This window comes from Emys orbicularis, chromosome 2, assembly GCF_028017835.1.
Source record: "Emys orbicularis isolate rEmyOrb1 chromosome 2, rEmyOrb1.hap1, whole genome shotgun sequence".
Lineage (NCBI taxonomy): Eukaryota > Metazoa > Chordata > Testudines > Emydidae > Emys > Emys orbicularis.
The window spans coordinates 219,804,713-219,824,232 of NC_088684.1; the positions used below are offsets into that span (position 1 = coordinate 219,804,713).

Sequence of the window (19,520 nt, forward strand, 5' to 3'; positions counted from 1 at the left end):
GGAAAACAAAGTAATATGTGCATTCCTCTCAATTTTATTTCTGGACATCCTTTTGACTTGGGGTCTCTGTACATTTTTTCTTCCACACTTGTGTTTTCTACCCTTATCTGTTCCCTTTCCTGAATGCCTGTTTTCACCTTTTAGTGAACTCTGGTAATACCATGGTAACCTTTTTTATTTCCAATCTTTTCTCCTGCTTGATGCAAATATCTGTGTGGGAAATTCTGATATAGGTCTATTTATACACACATGCAGTTATTCCCAACAATTCCTTCAGAAAGGTCCCAAAGCAGCCATCCAAAATCTTTTAAAGTTGACAGTATCTGTCCTGCTTTAGCACTGCTTTGACTATAGGCCAACTAGTTTATCATGCATTCATTGTCATCAGATGTAATTTAATCAACCAGAAGCAACCTAATGCTTACTTGCAATATAAAATTGACATTCAGACTACTCATATGTTGGAATACAGCTTACACTGTTGTAATGGATTCTGCTTATGTTTTTCTAGATTTGCATGGCAATACTTAAGACGTATATAAATATCAATGAATCAAGTTTGCTACAACGTTCAGGTATGATATAACAGAAAATGAATGTGTAATATAGTGATTTATAAAGGAAGTCCAGGACAGGAGCCATGAGCAGAAAGACAGACTAGTTGTGTGAAATCACACAATGAGTAATGATAACAACAAGTTAGTTAATGCAAGAGAATCATGATTGGTCCTTTTTTTGTGCAAACCTCCCATTGATGGGTGTTTTGCTGTAGATTTATGGGCTGTACACAGTCCTAAACGTATTCCTAGACAAACTATGCTAAGATAAAGTTAGGTTGAGAGTGCATATCAACACTTAAAGATAAAAAAATATTACAGGGATGTAATCATTCCAAAACCAAGCATTACAGACCTAGGAAATTCAGAGTTAAGGTTACATTTAAAAGAAATTCAAACATGTTAAGGTAAAAAAATGCAGTTAAGGCACCCAAACAACTTTAACTCTGCCCTCTAGTGAAACCAAGCAGTAATCATACAATTATGATTAAGGCATTTTAGTATTTGATTACAGATACATTCAGGGTTTTTTTTAAATATTTTTCCATATCATGACATCACTACAGGGAGTTTAAAGAATAGGGATAAGAATGGTTGGATGAATGCATTTCTGATGAACACTAAAAAAGCTAAATGTGCATAGCGTGGCTTCTGAGATAGTGTGAAGAATATAACACTGTACAGGTATTTGAAGGGTGCAAATGCCAAGGATGGACAGCAATTTTAGGCCCTGATCCTGGAATCAGATCCATATAGACATACCTATGTACGCATACAGAGCTCCGTGGAAGTGGAATTCTCTGCTCGCATTATTCAGTTGCAGGCTTACGGTCATAGATTGGTACACAAGAAACAGGAGAATTATAACTGGGAGTAATGGGATCAAATTGAACTTGAAATATAGTTCGTTTAAAAAAAAAAAAGCAGATTCAGGGAATTATAATGCTTCCAAGTATCTTGCAATTTTGATCAAATAAATCATTGTCTTGTGTGTTAAAATGTTTTTCTCTTTCCTATTTCTATGTAGAAGGCTCACACAAACAAGAGGAGATTGACTATGCTGGGAAACAGCGAAACTAACTATATGCCAAATGTTGTCTCAGGCACAAAGTGCATAGAGAAAAATTGTCAATTTTATTTTTAGCAATCTTAGCTACAATAGTAGATGAAAAGTATTTAGATGGAAGTCTGACTTTAAGTTGACAGTGTTTCTTTGAGAGGAAACATAAACTTAATGTCAGGTGGAATGCTTGCTGACAGTGGGAGGTGTGGCTAAATTGTTTTCCCAAAGTGGTGAAAGCCATATTGTTTGGGGCATTTTAAATCAGATTGGAACAAGTGCTCTAGTCAGATTTCCTGTATTTCCAGTGAGGCTGGACTAAATTTACTGTAGAATAGTAATAGATCTTCTAGTAATATCTTTTTCATTGCTAGTTTCTGTGATTCAATGAAAATATGGTGAGCAAAGCTGAGTGGCTCTGAGGATTGATAATAGAATATGGATCTTTTAATCTCTAGTATTCCCTCTGATTAATACCTGATCTTGGGAGTGACAAAAAGTGATTGCTGTCTGACACTTGTGTGGCCTGTGTGAAATAGGTCCAGTTAGTGGACAGGTGTTGACATAACAAACACCATCTCAGTTTGCATTGTATCTTTCTTGTCCATCTCAGCAGAGTTGCCAGTCACTAAATGGATATGGAGGTTGAACTCTTCCTTCTCTTAAGTGTTCTCCAGTGCATGGTGGAGGCTCGTCTGTGTGGCAATGTAGTATGGCACTGCTGATCCTTTTACAGTATCTGTTTTATGGATAATTCAGGAATCTGAGTCAGTCTGGCTCCCATTATTGCAATTAAACTCACTGAATTTATCACAAAATATTTTGTTTTCACTTTTGTATTTTAATATAGTGCCTGTATTAAGAAATAACTTCTGTTTCAGGAAATAAGTTGTTTAAATACTTAAAAATGTCAGATACCTGCAAATAGGATTGACTGTTTCATTTGTTGTTGTTGTTTTTTTCAGTCCAGATATTTATGAATTACTACAGAGAAGTTACTCCTGGTGTGCATTTTGATTCACAAGTGCTGAATGATCTTCTCATTTCTTTGATCAAGTGTTGTTTGTTGAAAGAAGTATTTCAGTTGTTAAATGTTGCTGTAATGATTAAAATGCTGGTAAGTGGCCATGAAACATTTTGAAAGTCTATAGGATTCATGGGATCATAATTCTCCTAAAACTCATTAAGTTAACTGTAATAAGTTTTCTGTTTTGTTTACGTGGACTCAGTTCTGAAAAACAAAACTCTGCATAAGGCAACTCATAAACTACTATTATGAAAACTCTAAAATCTTTACAGGAGACAAATGATTAAACTATTAGGATTTTTTTTAATACTATATTTTTTTTATTTAGCCAGCTGTTGATGTATTCCTGAAGGTGTTTGAGCATGTGGCTTCCATGAATATAAGAGATGCTGTGCCTTCATTAATAGATATCTTTTGTAAGGTATGACTTTTTTCCATTATCTCCTCCTGTGTGGCAGTTTCACAAAAACGTCTTGCCTACTTTTAAAACCTGGACAATGAAATTTTAAAGATTGAATTAAAATAAGCATCTTTGTTCTAATGTAGCTAGGCTCTTTGTACAGGTTCCTCTTTATCCCTTTTTTTTTTTTTTTTTAATCTTCTCTCCCACCTTTATTTCTTAGGCTATTATGTTATAGCCTCCATTGTGCTTGCTACTTGGTTCTGGAAATATTTCAGAGATGCTAATTTGTATATACATCTGCATTTTTTTCTTTTGATGCTACAGCTTTTTGATGCTGGGATGGTTTTTGAGCTTGAACATTTTAACTGTATTATTAAGTTCCTTCACCAACTGCAAGTTTCCAGTCAAGAAATTAATGTTATTTTGAACATGAAATCAAGGTGCGTATTTAGTTTAGGGAGTTATTTTACAGTTAATGTGCAAAATATATTTAATGGTTTCTTCTGGTTTTCATTTAATACAAAATTATGTAAAGAACAGACTGAAAGTATATTCCAGTTTTTAGATTGTTACTAACTAGAAAGCATGGTAAAAAGGTGCAAATTTATACGCTTTGTACAAAAATCAGAAGTTTAATTATTCAGTAACTACATGCTCATGATATTTAAAAGGGCTGCCAGTTTAATGGAGAATGCTGACACCAAGTAATGGGAATCAGGATTTTTGTTTGTTATTTATTAGATTTTCCACAGCATTCATGATTATTAAATCTGATTAGCACAGCTGGGAGTAGCATGCACAAATTACGGTGTGACCTTGGGAAAATCATCTAATGAACTCAGTGTTTTAAATTATTTACAACACCTGTGTAAGGTAGGTTGTATCATTTTTACAGATAAGGAAGCTGATGCACAATTAAGTATGCTGTGCAAGGTATCACAGAATGTCAATTGCAGAGCCAGAAAAAGACACCTTACAACCATGCTCTTGCTCTGTTCACTAGATCACACTTCCTCATGTAATTTGACATAATTTGAGACTGTTATAGAACTTAGTGGGATATACGAAACTCAGTTTACATTTTGTCTTATCACTGCCTTTTCATTGATAGTTACATTGAGATAAATCTTTTCTATTGCAAGTTAATGCCTTTTTCTGTGGAAATAGTTTTCTCACTAGAATAATATTTATGAGAAATATGATAAGTAGTCTAGTAAAATATTTGTTGAAAATGATTTGTGCAGTATTCATTACAATAGTACACTGTTGAAGCACAAATAACATTCTTAATATGATTAAATATATTTGCCTTTTCCCTCTTGAGTGGTATATGTAAGCCAGGGTGCTGGGGGGTTAGAAAGGTAATGATCTAGGACTGAAAACAGTGCTTTTTTTTTTTTTTTTTTTTTTTTTTAGTGATAATACAAAGTACTATACTCTCAAACAGGTAACTATAATTAACAATTTTCTCTTGTTGAAGATTTCAGGCAAGACAGTTTAAAAAGAACTGGCTTTGTGACTTAAATTTGGCAATAGCTGAAATTCAGGTACAGTATGAGCATTTAGTTTTTGGAAACAAATTTCAGAACTAACCATACAAAATATATAGTAATTAATCAGTTTGTATTTTTGTTTTTTAGTGTAGTAGCTGGTTTTATTTCTTTAAAGCCATAGAGTGCAGCAGTGTTTTGTCAGTCATAAAGGAATGTTAGTTACTTTTACTTTGAAAACTATTAAGAATACGAAAATGTTCCTTTAGTCAAAGCAAAATTGTAGACAAGGATGGCTAGCATCCAGTAAGAAGACCATCTTAGTTATAAAGTGATGTGTCAATGTGGCTTTAAAGTTGTGGATATTTGTAGATTGTCTATATATGTCTTAAATGACTTAGGATTTCAAACTATTTTTCTTTAATAGCAAGTGGTTCAGTTTACCTTTTTAAAATGTTAATGTAAACTGAGAACTTTTTATGTGACAATACCTGGATTCAGATTCAAGCACTTCCTAGAATAAGAGGTAACATATCAAATAGCTAAAGCTCTACAAGATCTACATTACTTAGTGCTGAGAGCTAGGATTATGGTGCTACCAAGAAGATAATTAGTTTAATTGAAATAGTGCCTCCTAAGGACCCTAATACATTTTGTTGTTTTTGGATGAAACAATTGTATGACTCACCCTTGGAATCTGTGGTGCTTTTGATTTGTTATGGTGTATCATTCCTTAACAAGAATATACATTTTATATTCACTTACAATTAATAGGATTCCTGTCTTATGAAAAAAACTATTCCAAAAGGGGCCTATTTGGAGTGATAATGGTTAACAAATTATAAATAAGAGCAGCAATGTGATTATTTTTCTTATTAATACACATTTTATTTTGTAGTATTTATGCTATTTTCACTAACAGTAATACTGTGGTTTTTAAAGAACTGTCCCCAAAGCTGGTGTGCATTTGAGCAAGAATTTAAGGAAATAGTGGATGTAGGTTTCTTGTTAAATAGGAGGGGAGAACCTTTAATGCACCCCAATTAATATCATGATGAAGAATCAAAATCTCTTCTATTTTGAGGGGCTCAAGTTACTGACACTCCATTGCACTTAATCAGCATGAAGCAGCTTCATACTGAACAGGAGCATGAGAGTACTACACAAGCATTTCAACCAACCTCTGGTGAGATAGGGCACACAACAGGTGCTGATTTTACAATATTGTTTTAAATGGCCTCACATATATGAGACAGCTGGAATAGATGATGAAGCACCAAGCTGGCTTGAATCATTCCTGTCTGATATATCTGAGAGAATTGTGAATGGTAACTGCTTTACATTTCCGAGAGTTCTCTCAAAGCTCAATCTGTCTCTTCTTTTTCAGTGTGTTTCTGTATCTGAAACCTCTGTCCCCATCACTATTGAGAGTTTTTGCACACCAGTTATCAAAATAGTGCACCGTGGTGGGCTCATGTTGGGTTTACCAGTGCTCTTAGACACACACAGCAACAGTAAAAAGAAAGATTGTCTTCCCCCTTCTGCTGGGAAGGAGATCGTGCCCATTCCTCTCAGATGAGGACCAGACAGTTGTGCTCCACTCTTTCATCTCCCAATTTGAGTATTGTGACTTGCTTCACCTAGGGCTAAAGATGAAGGCCACTTACAAGTTTTGATTCATGCAACATACAGCTGCCTGCCTCCTATGGAGGAAAGACCAGCAACACCAAATGTCAGTGTCCCATTTGCTCCCCATTTAACTTCAGGTCCAATTCAAGATTGTAGTCCTAATCTTTAAGACCCTTTGCCATACTCCAGCTTGTTCTCTTGCAGACAGTTCTCTATTGTGACCCACCAAGACACTAAATTCATTGGAGGTAGGGAATCTGTGTGTGACCAGGGTAGAAGACCCACCTAATAGAAGGCAGGGCATCCAGAATAGAAGGCCCTAAACTATAAGACTACGTGCTGTCAGACATCAAGATGAATCCTAGAGTCTTACCATGTTTAAACGATGATGTGAGATGCACCTCTTCAGAAGTCTTCCCACAATGACATAATCTTGCACTCCTCATGAAAGGAAAAATAAAGTGGGAGGAAAAGATGAGGATGCAAAACATCTATGAAGAGCACCTGATCCATGCAGCAGAGAGCAGAGTTCTTAACTGAAAATTCCTTTATAATCTTTAAATATTTATCTGGCACCTACATCCTAGAACTATGCAATGCTTGAATACCAGAGTTAAGCACCTTAGAAATGCCACAAATACATACATACTACAGTGACTGGCACGTTTTATACTAGTCATTAGCCATGAACGAGGGTTAAAAACTTTTCCAGTTAACAAAATTTGTGGTGGATTTTGATTTGTTTTCCATCAAACTTCCTTTCCTTGTCTATTATGAATGGTAATCATTACATTAGCCTTCTCGAATCTTTTTTTAATTTAAAAAAATGATAAAAAGGCCCTACCTAGATTAGTTGAAGTGCTGTAATAGACAAATCACAAGATAAGACCACTGTGTGGTACACAGTATGGTACACTTCTCTAGTAGGAAACCAGGTTTCTATAATTCTCATGGGTTATGCAACATATGAGCGCAATATATGCATTTGGTTTGAATTAGGAATGGAGGATGGTAATGTAATTGCTATTGGACATATCAACAAATCAGTATTCATGGTAGTTTGAGTAATTTGAAGTTTCAGATGTCAGGCATTAGTTTATCCCCACAATGTATTATTTTGGTTATATTAAAAGGGTAATAATAATAATTTGATGTTAAGACTGGTAGGAGTGTTGGTTTTGCATATTGGTTCCAATTAGGAGCATAATTGCCCTCCTCGAGTTCAAGCATATATCATTGAATGTAGAAAGTAGATAAACCTGTTGCTTTTGAAAGCCAGTGAAAGTAAAAATGATGCAAGATATGGGTATTTTAAGCAATATTCTGAACAAGGCCAATGACAGGAGTAATAAATGACAGTCTGCTGTTGAAAGAGAGAGCACTCTATCTGTGCATAACAAGGCTGAATGCAGAGAGTCTAAGAACAGCACCTTCAGTTCTTCTTCGAGTGATTGCTCATGTCAATTCCGAGTAGGTGTGTGTGCACCACGTGCACAGTCGTCAGAAGGTTTTTCCCCTAGCGGTACCTGTTGAGTCGGCTGTGGAGCCCCCTGGAGTGGTGCCTTTATGGCGGTGTACATAGGGCCCTGCCAACCCGCCGCCTCTTCAGTTCCTCCTTACTGCCAGTGACGGTCGTTGGAGCTTCTTCCCTAGCATTCCCTTTTTTTGGTTTTGTAAATAGTGTGGCAAGATGGCCGATGTTAGTATGGTGGGTCCTGCGCTTTTCTTGGCGGGGGAGGCTAAGATGCCACCCTTTGCCCCTGCTCTTGGGGCGCTAGTGTCCCAGGAAGGTGGTAGAGGAGGGAAGCAGGGGAGGGGCCTGGGTTTGCTCCTCATTCTGAGCCCCAGCCCCTCTCAACCCCTGCGGGTTCTTACCCTCTTCCCCCTTTGGGTGGGGTACCTTCGGCCCTTAGACGCTGGGGGAGGGAGTCTCCCTTACTTCACTTCTCTAGTCTTTCAAATCTCATAACACACCTCCAAGCTCCAGTCCTCTCTCCTTCCTCCTCCCTGACTGCCTGAAATGGGGTTTTATTAAGTTCCTATTTCCCTTCTACCACTCTCCCACTGCTCTCTGGCCCTCCTATATCACATATTCTGCACCCCCAGCCACTCAACACCATGGGGTTGGGCTACTTGGGACGAGAAACAGTGTTGTTGTGACAGGCCGTCCGCGTTGCTGTGTTGGCTTCCGACTCTATGCTGTATCCGGAAGTCGAAAGATTGTAGGGATAGGAACCATCTAGTCACTCGTGCATTCCTCTCCTTGTTTGTGTGCATTGGAGTGGGGCGTGGTCCATCACAAGGGTGAACCGCCGCCCAAGTAGGTAGTACTGTAGAATATCCATGGCCCATTTAACTGCTGGGCATTCCTTTTCTACTACGGTGTACCGTTGCTCCCTGGGCAGGAGCTTTTGGCTGAGGTAAAGGATTGTGTGCTCCTCATCCCCCACCATCTGTGAAAGGACGGCCCCAAGTCCTACCTCTGAGGCGTCTGTTTGTAGGATGAATTCCTTTTTGTCGTCCTCGCAATAGCCCTGGACTTCTGCCTGAACCCCCGGCCAGTAGAACCTCCTTAGGACTCTATCCAGGGTCTTGTCTGCTCTTAAATGTCTCCCAAACAGATGACTGTGAGCTAACTCTAATACAGCCCTTGTGTGCCTCCTTGGCACCAAGAGCTGTTCTACTACTTCTCCCCCATTTGGCACTACCTGGTACAACAGATCCTGTTTGATTATATAGTATGGCCCTGGGCCTTTGGTTTTTCCTTCTACTGGCACACCATTTACCTCTACTACCTCCTCCCTCACGTTTGCATAAAGAGGGTCATCGGCTTGGTCCTGCCCAAAACACTCGTGTGCGGGACCGATCTGGCCTGATTCTATTGGACTGGGCTCCCCTCCTTCTCTTGGGGTGCTTCCGCTCATGCTGGGGCCGTCTCTGGGTCTCCACTGGTGCGTACTACCTTGCGGTTTCCCTGACGGGGCCTCCTCCCAACCAGGGCAGCTCTCTGGTTTACTGCCAAAATCCTGGTTCCCAATCTTTTATCTGCCCTCCTTTCCTGTCTAGATTTCCGGGACTTCCTGGGCAGTGAAACTAACTCTGGGGAAAACACAGCAAAAATTGTGGTAGGGCCATCCATGGGCGCCTCGAGCTCTGCTTGGGGTTTACTTCCCTCCCCCTAACTCGATGGGGGGGAGTAGGCTCTCGAACCCAGGAAAATCCCTGCCAATTAAGACCGGGTAGGGAAGCTTTGGGACCACCCCTGCAGTCATCTTGGTAGTGTTTCCCTAGGTGGGGTAGAAATTTACTGTGCCATGGACACATGTCACTCCGGTGCTCTTGGCCCGGCTCAGTTGGTCTTGCCCCACTAACTTCCCTGAGACCAATGTGATAGCACTCCCAGAGTCCACCAAAGCTATGGTCTGGATGCCGTTCATCTTTACTGTCCTGGTGTACTCATGTGGGGCCTTCACGACCCCCATCAGGCTGATTAGGCCACATTGTTCCCCAGGATCTCCCAGATTACATTGCATGGGCTCTTCCCTGTTGGGGCACTGGGCTCCTATATGCCCCAACTCCCCACACTCATAACAGCAATATCTCATCCTGGAGGTTGCCCTCTGTCTTGGGCCCTCTGACCCACTCCCCCAACTCTCTCCCCTCGAACCTCCAGGTCCCTTTAGGGCCTCAGGCCGCTCCTTGGGGCCTGTTCTTCCAGCTATGGCTTTCCTGGAGTTCTTGATGATCCGGGCCTCGGGGTCGGGACTGGTTTCCTGAAACGCCGTGTTTCACCTCCTGGGGTTTCGAACAGTTCACGTGCTGCCAGTTGTCTCTCTACAAGGGTGACCAGTTTGTCATCGGTGAAGGGGTCATTCTGGCCTACCCAGGCTTGAAGGCCCAAGGGTAGTCCCCCCTCGTATAGCGGTCCAGCACCAGGAGCTCCATCATTTTCTCCGAGCTGAGAGCCTCTGGGCGTGACCACTTCCGGGCTAGGTGGATTAGATCAAATAGTTGTGATCGCGGTGTCTTGTCTTCGCAGTACTGCCATTCATGGAATCGCTGGGCTCGCAAGGCTGTATTTACCCCTGCCCTGGCCAGGATCTCCGCCTTCAGTCGGGGGTATTCTGCCACCTCCTCTGCAGTCATATCATAGTAGGCCTTCTGGGCCTCCTCACACAAAAATGGGGCGAGGATGCCCGACCACTGGGGCCAGGTCTCCCGCAGGGCTGTCCTCTCGAAGGCCTTACTTCGGTTCTCTAGTCTTTCAAATCTCACAACACACCTCCAAGCTCCAGTCCTCTCTCCTTCCTCCTCCCTGACTGCCTGAAACGGGGTTTTATTAGGTTCCTGACAGGGCCTTAATTGACTGCAGGTGCTCCAATTAACCTGTAGCCACCCTCCCTAGTCTACAGGGAACCGCGCCTTAATTAGCCTAGGGCTTATATATTTCCCCTCTCCCACTGCTCCCTGGCCCTTCTGTATCACAATAGTTTTATTAGCATTGTATTGTTAGTTTTTAGTGTAGTTAGTTAGTAGTTAAGTCTTTGTTGGGGGGAGGGCATGCCTCGGTCTCAAGGCTTCAAACCCTGGTGGTCCTATCAGAAGCCTATGCCCAGGGGAGATCCTCACGACTCCTGCTTAAAGTGCTTTTGGGGGAAGCCCATCAGACTGATAAGTGTAGGATCTGCAGGAGCTTCCACCCAAGAACAAAAAAGGAGAGGGATTTCAGACTTAAACTTCTCCTTATGGAGTCGGCTCTTCTCCCACAGCCGGCAGAGCCTGTGTTGGTGCCGAAACCCAGCACTTCGGTGTGGAGCACACCAGCCTCAGTAAGGGAGGCCACGGCGCCAGCAAAGGACCCAGCACCCAGGGACTTGCAGCACCAACACTCTCCAGCATGAAAGAAAACTTCGGTGGCCTCTCGGCACCGGTCACATTTGCCAGTGCCGCATAAGAAGCAAAGAAGAGCCAAGAGGGGGCATTCATCAACAATTAGAGCAGTGGAGCGCGATGGGGCCCGCAGAGTGCGTCCCGTGCCGGGACATTCAGCTCCTGCTCAGGCGAAACTGGCACCGTTGGCTCTGGGCACACACGCAGAACTGTCGAGTCCAGTCCCATTGGACTCCCCGGCGTGGGAGAGCCAGGTGGGAGAGTTGGACATGCTATCTACCCCAGATACATTTGGGGCCACAAGGGATCTTATAGAGACAACGGCCCAGCAGTCTCCGGCACCGGAACCAGTGCCGGCGCTGCACAAGGGGCCAGTTCTCTCCAAGGGCAAACCAGGGCACCATTCTCCTTGGCACCGCTCTATAGCACCGTCCGCCACAGCACCCCTGTGGTCCTCAAGGTTGGACTCCACCTCGGAGTCAGAGTCACATATCTCCAGGTGGAGCTGGCACCATTCTCGTCGTTCCCAGCGGGAGGAGGCACACCACGTCCATGTGATGCCCTGGCCTCCTCAATGACAGGCTCCGACGCAATGGCCATTTTGGACCCCCTGGGCATGCCATCAAGCTCAGGGGCCAAGCTCTAGGTCCCTGTCTGTTGCCTTGGACAGGCAGGGCCCCCCATTTTCCTTGATGGTAAGGGAATCTCCAAAAGGATCGGAGCCTGACACCCAACCCAGCACCGAGGCCGGCACTGCAGTCGGCACCACAGTCAGCACCAAGGTGGCAGCCGGCACTGTGCCTGCCACCACATACCCAGCATCATGGTGGGGAGGAACCCCGTGAATTGGGGGGTCAGGAGGAACCTGTGCCCATGGGGGTGTCTTCATCTTCCTCCCCAGACAAGGTAGTAGTGGGCTCGTCTGCCTCTTTGCCGGCCATGGACAATAGGGTTCATCAAGAGCTGCTTAGAAGAATAGCTCATACCTAGGTCTTCAGGCAGAAGAGGTATCAGAAGACAGGTGGATATTCTGACGCCAGAAGGGCCGTCAAGGGTGGCCTTGCCCTTGATCAAGACCATTCATAGTACCACAAAGATCCTCTTCCAAACTCCCGCCTCCATTCCAACCACGGCAAAGGGGGTGGAAAGGAAATACTCTGTACCCTCCAAGGGGTATGAATATCTCTTCATCCACCCTCAACAGGGTACGTTGGTAGTGGACATGGCCAACACCAAGGAAAGGCAAGGACAGCAAGGCCCTCCACCAAAATCCAAAGAGGCAAAGAAGCTGGACCTCTTTGGCCATAAAGTCTATTCCATGGGGGGGCTCCAGCTTCAAATTGCTAATCAGCAAGCGGTGCTTAGCCACTATAATTTTAATTCTTGGAACTCTGTCCAAGTTTAAGGAGCTCCTTCCAACAGACTCCCGATCCGACTTTGGAGCTGTTATCGACGAGGGTAAGGCGATTGCAAGGACTTCCTTGCAGGCTGCGTTGGACGCGGCGGACTTGGCCACCTGCACAATGTCCACTGCCATTGTTACGTGCTGAAGCTTGTGGCTGCAGGTCTCAGGCCTCCCACCAGAGGCACAGCAGACCATTCAGGACTTGCCCTTTGACAGCTCGGGTCTGTTCGCAGAACAGATGGACTCTAGGCTTCAGAGCTTAAAAGACTCTAGGGCAACCTTAAAGTCGCTGGGCCTCCACATGCCAGCCCTGCAGAGGAAGCATTTTAAGCCTCAGCCCCCGCCTCGCTTCTATCCCTCTCAGCAGAGACAGGACTATAGCAGGAAACGGGGTAGGAGTAATAGGCAAAGGCCTCCGCAATCATCCTCGAACCAGGGCCAGGGCTCGACGAGGCAGTCTCCGGCTTCCAATAAAACTTTTTGAAGGTGTGCCCGGGAGCGACGCACCCAGATCCTTTCCCACCTTTTGTGACCCATCTATCCCTTTTCTACCGTGCTTGGCCCCAAATAACCTCAGACTGGTGGGTCCTGAACATGGCAGAATTGGGATATTCTTGACCCACCCACCCTGTCCCTCTGGAATTCAGGGGCAAGGGTTTCTACTCCCGTTATTTCCTAATTCCCAAGGCTAAGGGTGGGCTCAGGCCTATTTTAGACCTGCAAAACCTCAACAGATTCATAAAGAAGTTGAAGTTCTGCATGGTCTCCCTGGCATCCATCATCCCCTCTCTGGATCCGGGGGACTGGTACGCTGCCCTAGACTTTGAAGGACACATATTTTCACATCTCCATAATTCCATCCCACAGAAGATTTCCTCGATTCGTGGTAAACATCCACTATCAGTTCATGGTCCTCACCTTCAGCCTCTTGGCGGCTCCTCGGGTATTCACCAAGTGCATGGCGGTTGTGGCAGCATTCCTACAGAAGCAGCAGGTGCAGGTATTTCCCTATCTGGACAACTGGCTAATCAAGGGCCCATCTCAGGCCCAAGTGGAGGACCATGTGAGTCTGATGCGCTTGACATTCCTCAGGCTTGGCCTCATTCTGAACATGGTAAAGTCAACTAAAACCCCCACTTAGAGGATAGCGTTTATCAGAATCCTGCTAGACTGCACCCAGGCCAGGGCTTTTCTTCTGGAAACTCGTTTCCTCGCCATGAGCGTCAGCAGATTCCCCACCACAGCGGCGTGGGATTGCCTAAAATTACTGAGACATATGGTACAGCACTCCAGACTGCGGCTTCGTCCCCTTCAGGCTTGTCTGGCCCAACTCTACAGGCTGAACTGAGACCACCTGGACAGACTGGTCACTCTTACCCCTCAGGTTCTCGAGTCCCTCCAGTGGTGGCTCGACCCACAAACAGTATGTGCGGGAATACCCTTCTCCAAACCTCAGCCGATGCTGTCACTAGTCAAGGATGTGTTGGCAATGGGATGGGGAGCACACTTAGGCAACCTCAGGACTCAAGGTCTGTGGTCCCAGGCAGAACTTTTGCTGCATATCAACCTCAAGGAGATGTGTGCAGTGTGTCTTGCTTGCCAGACATTTCAAACCCATCTTCAGGGCAGATGTGTGTCAGTATTGACAGACAACACCACAACGATGTTTATATAAACAGACAGGATGGTGCTCGCTCCCCCCCCCCCCCCCCCGTGTCAGAAGCCCTCAAGCTGTAGGAATTTTGCATTGCCTACTCACTACAATTGGAGGCCTCGCACCTTCCGGGTTCATAGAACGAACTGGCCAACCGCCTCAGCAGGTCCTTTCACGGCCACATGTGGTCTCTTCACCTGGATGTTGCCATCAGTATTTTCCAAAGGTGGGGCTCTCCCCAGATAGACCTGTTTGTGACACAACAGGAAGGTTCAGCAGTTCTGCTCCTTCCTGAATCACAGAGAAGGCTCGCTCATGGACGCCTTCTTCCTTTCCTGGAAAGGGAGCCTGCTGTATGCATTCCCACTGTTCTATCAGTCCTCATCAAGCTCCGACAGGACAAAGTGTCATTAATCTTGATAGCTCCAGCGTAGCCACGTCAGCACTGGTTCACCACGCTGCTGGACCTGTTCCTGGACACACCTATAACTCTGCCCCTGGTTCTGGACTTGATCACCCAGGACCACGGCGGCCTCTAGCACCCCAACATGGAGTCTCTCCACCTCACGGCATGGAAACTCCATGGCTAAACACATTGGAGCTTGCATGCTCAGACTTGGTTAGGGAGGTTCTCCTCAGCAGCAGAAAGCTTCCACTTGTGCCACTTATCTGGCTAAGTGGAAGAGGTTTTCAATTTGGTCACTTCAGAAGGGCACTCCTCCATTGCAGAACTCTATTCCCTTCATCCTGGACTATTTACTCCAGTTAAAAGCAGCAGGGGTTGGCAATATCATCAATAAAGATTCACCTGGCTGCGATTTCAGCTTCCCACCCTGGTGCAGTGGGCCTCTCGGTGTTTGCTAACCCTATCATCGGCCCTTTTCTCAAGGGTGTAGACAGACTGTACCCTAAAGTACAGCAACCGATCCCCCCATGGGTTCTCAGTTTGGTGCTCTCTAGGCTGATGGGCCCTCCCTTCGAGCCCCTGGCAACTTGTTCTCTCCTTTACCTTTCGTGGAAAGTAGCATTCCTAGTGGCTATAACATTAATCAGAAAAGTGTCTGAGCTCAAGGCTCTGACGTCTAAGCCCCTTTATTCCGTGTTTTATAAGGACAAGGTGCAGTTACAACCACACACGGCTTTCCTCCCAAAGGTAGTCTCGCAATTTCACGTGAATCAGGACATCTTTCTGCTGGTGTTCTGCCTCAAGCTACATGCTAACATGCTTCAGTCTCTGGACGTTAGACGCACGCTAGCTTTTTACATTGAGCGGACAAAGTCGGTTAGAAGGTCGACACAGCTCTTCATGGCCATTGCCGAGAGGATGAAAGGTCTTCCTGTCTCATCCCAAAGAATCTCCTTTGGATCATGGCCTGTATCAGGACGTACTATGTCTTGGCAAAGATTCCGTCTCCACCGTTGACAGCGCGCTCTACAAGAGTGGAAAGCTTCCTCTGCAGTGTTCCTGGCTCAGGTCCCCATTCAGGACATCTGCAGTCGTCGATTCACACTTAACGTCGCACTATACCATCACTCAACAGGCTAGAGACAATGCTGCATTTGGTAGAGCAGGCTTCAGTCTGCAACTTGGTGAACTCCGACCTCTCTGGGGGACTGCTTGGGAGTCACCTACTTGGAATTGACATGAGCAATCACGCGAAGGAAAAAAAAAGTTACCTAACTTTCGTAACTGTTCTTTGAAATGTGTTGCTCATGTCCATTCCAAGACCCCTCCGCCTCCCCTCTCTCGGAGTATCCGGCAAGAAGGAACTTGAAAAGGTAGCGGGTTGGCAGGGACCTATATACACTCCCATAAAGGCACCACTCCAGGCAGCTCTACAGCCAACCCAACGGGTACCGCTAAGGGAAAAACCTTCCGATGACTGTGCACGTGGTGCGCAGACACCTACTTGGAATGGATATGAGCAACACATCTCAAAGAACAACAGTTACGAAAAGTAGGTAACCATTTTTTCTGGGAACAAACACCATTCTCTTTATTCCTGTATTTCAAATAGGAAATTGTATAACTAACTGTTTTGAAGGGGCAGATGAGTTCCAGCTTGTGTAGTTATTGGCTGGTTTTGCACCTCAACTCTACCCCTAGGGCTTGTCTGCACATAAACCATTACAGTGAGACAGCTGCACCAGTGCAGCTGTGCCGCTGGAGCACTTCAGTGAAGACACTAACTGTGTCGATGGGAGGGCTTCTCCCATTGGCATAGGTACTCCACTTCCCCAAGAGGTGGTAGCTAGGTTGATGGGAGAATTCTCCTGTTGACCTAGTATTGTCTACACCAGACATTAGGTCAGTTTTACTGCGTCGCTCGGCATGTGGGTTTTTCACACCCCTGAGCGACATAGTTATACTGACCTAATTTCCTAGTGTAGACCAGGCCCTAGTCTGCCTAGAGGGCAGTAAATACACCAGAACTGATATATATGTGGTGTTGTTCTCCGAAAAGTGTGTCTGTTTAAACAAATATACATTAAGAGGTTTGTTTTTTATCAATTATTTCCAAATGACATTTGCTCAATTTTCAAGAGAAAATGTTACTTCTAGTAACTCTTTTTACTTGTAAAACTGAGTAAATTCAGTATGAAAATGGAGACACACTAAACATGAAACCACACAATGATACTTTTTAAAGTCACTTTTCAGAGTAGAACAGAACTTTGAGTGTATGTTTTGGAAAAAGATATTTAATATGTTTATAAATTTATCTGGTTTGTGAGGCTATCAGTTTGATCAAATTTTGAGATGATTCAGAAACTCCATATATAGCAAACACAGTATATGATACAAGAAAAATAAAGACTTACATTTTGAAGGGCTGGTTTGATAAACAACTCTAATTGTATACATTTGGAAAGGGTCAATATTAAACAAAAATATAAAATGGGAGAATGTGATAGAAACATTGCAGAAAAACATTTAAGTCGGTTGAACATGCATAACAGACATGGAAAGCAGATTATAGAAACTTTACAATGTGAGGCTATAACAAAATACCTGGAATGTGCATACTGAAGTATTGCATATAATACCATTAATGTTCCTTTGCCAATAATGACGGGGACCTCATTTTAGTTCAGTTAGGGGTTTTTCACTGAAAAAAGGCTGGAAATAAAACAGCATGAAGAATAACAACAAAGAAAACAGGGTTGGAAGACATGATACATGAGGAGATACTAATAGAATCATAAAGAAATGGAGTTAAAACAGTATGAACATTTGAAAGGAAATAATACAAAGGGGGGATGACCTACTTGTGGCTAGTCAGATGTATTACAAGAATTACTGTTTTTAAATTGAAGTTAGGAAAAACTAGCTTTCTTATCTGATCTGGACAAAATAAGAGCAATAAAACAGCCTACTATAAGAGCTGGTTGAGACATCATTGAGGGAAATGTTCAGAAGGTTAGATAACATATTTGAGAATATAAAAGGAGAATTTGTACAAGGTGCATTTTGAGCACCTAATAGTTCCTGCCAGCTGTACCATCTGAGTTATAATAACTAATAACTGTATGGTGTTTTGTAGCAAACTTATTTACATTTATTATTTGACTTTTAACAGCACTGTAAAGAAAAAAGTGACTGGGCCAAATTGGGAACTTTGTATGTTAATATGAGAATAGGATGTGAAAATTTTGGTGACCTTCAGAAATTGACTTTATATATTGCTGACATACTAACAAGAGACTCCAAGGAAGAGAGACCAGGAGTTCCTTTTTGTGAATTTGCTGAAGCAGGTAAAACTAAGATAATAATAATGTATATGTTGCATTTGGCATTTTAGCATTCACTCTCTACACTGAACAGGTGTAAGAAGAAAACTGAAATTATGTGATGAATTATAAAGCTACCATTCTCTTGACCTTATTTATTTAAATGTATATTGTGCACTAATCAAAATTCCTCTTGCTACATGTAAAATTAACATTAAGTAAACATGTTAAATAGCAGCTAAACTCCCTGAACCCCCTGATCAGAAAGAAAAAGTAAAACCCATCCCACTCAACTACCCCTCCAAAAAAAAAAAAAAAAATCAGAGTAAATCTATTGGCCTTTCAGCATGCCCTAAAAGATGCAAACTTTGCTTGTCAGGCCAAGAAGAAAAACATGTTCCAGAGTCAAGGGCCCTCTACTGAGAATGACCTGCTCCAGACAAACAAATGTAAGAACCAACAGCTTGCCTCCAGCTTGGGTAATGGCACAAGGGGAGGCAGACATAGGCTCTTAAGTGCACATGACATGACCAAACCATTAAGGACTTTAGTGGGCAAAGCAAACACCTTGAATTGAACCCCCAAACAAATTGAAACAATTAGTGTTTCTGGAGCAGAGATGTAATATGCTGTATGTATAAACACTATTAATTAAGGAGGAAAACATATTTTGTACTAGCATGCAGGGTGAGGAGGAGGTTTAAAGAGATCCTGCCCCTGAGTGAGACTCCTCATTTGTTCAAGCTGACAGAGCAAGGTCTGTCCCCTTTCATCTCAACTGCCCTTACTCTTTAAATTATTTATATATAGTTCTTGATTATTATTATTTTTAGGTTAAATTGTACTAAAATTGAGTTTTATACTGCTAGGTCCATGCCATTGTGCAACATTATGTCACGATGATGGTGATGTCATGGTAGGGGGTCTACAGACCACCAAACCAGGAAGAAGAGATGGATGAGGCTTTTTTTTAAACAACTAACAAAATCATCCAAAGCACAGGACTTGGTGGTGATGGGGAACTTCAACTACCCAGACATCTCTTGGGAAAATAACAAGTCAGGGCACAGATTATCCAACAAGTTCTTGGAATGTATTGGAGGCAATTTTTTATGTCAGAAGGTGGAGAACCGCAGGGATTGGTTCTGGGTCCGGTTCTGTTCAATATCTTCATCAGTGATTTAGATAATGGCATAGAGAGTACACTTATAAAGTTTGCGGACAATACCAAGCTGGGAGGGGTTGCAAGTGCTTTGGAGGATAGGATTAAAATTCAAAATGATCTGCACAAACTGGAGAAATGGTCTGAAGTAAATAGGATGAAATTCAATAAGGACAATTGCAAAGTACTCCACTTAGGAAGGAACAATCCGTTGAACTAAATATGAGTCAACAGTGTAACGCTGTTGCAAAAAAAGCAAACATCATTCTGGTATGTATTAGCAGGAGTATTGTAAGCAAGACACAAGAAGTAATTCTTCCGCTCTACTCTGTGCTGATTAGGCCTCAACTGGAGTATTGTGTCCAGTTCTGGGCGCCACATTTCAGGAAAGATGTGGCCAAATTGGAGACAGTCCAGAGAAGAGCAACAAAAATGATTAAAGTTCTAGAAAACATGACCTATGAGGGAAGATTGAAAAAATTGGGTTTGTTTAGTCTGGAGAAGAGAAGAT

The 19,520-nt window shown here is 43.4% G+C and overlaps 1 protein-coding gene across 1 annotated transcript in view; it reads left to right on the forward strand.

Annotated features, from left to right (window-relative positions):
* The window catches only part of TOPAZ1 (testis and ovary specific TOPAZ 1), a 101,959-nt gene that overhangs the window by 50,143 nt on the left and 32,296 nt on the right, over positions 1–19,520 (forward strand). The window contains exons 9-14 of the mRNA XM_065398416.1: positions 512–575; positions 2,583–2,734; positions 2,973–3,065; positions 3,372–3,487; positions 4,528–4,594; positions 17,697–17,871. Coding sequence (XP_065254488.1) covers positions 512–575; positions 2,583–2,734; positions 2,973–3,065; positions 3,372–3,487; positions 4,528–4,594; positions 17,697–17,871 — 667 coding nt within the window. The remainder of the gene's footprint in view (positions 1–511; positions 576–2,582; positions 2,735–2,972; positions 3,066–3,371; positions 3,488–4,527; positions 4,595–17,696; positions 17,872–19,520) is intronic.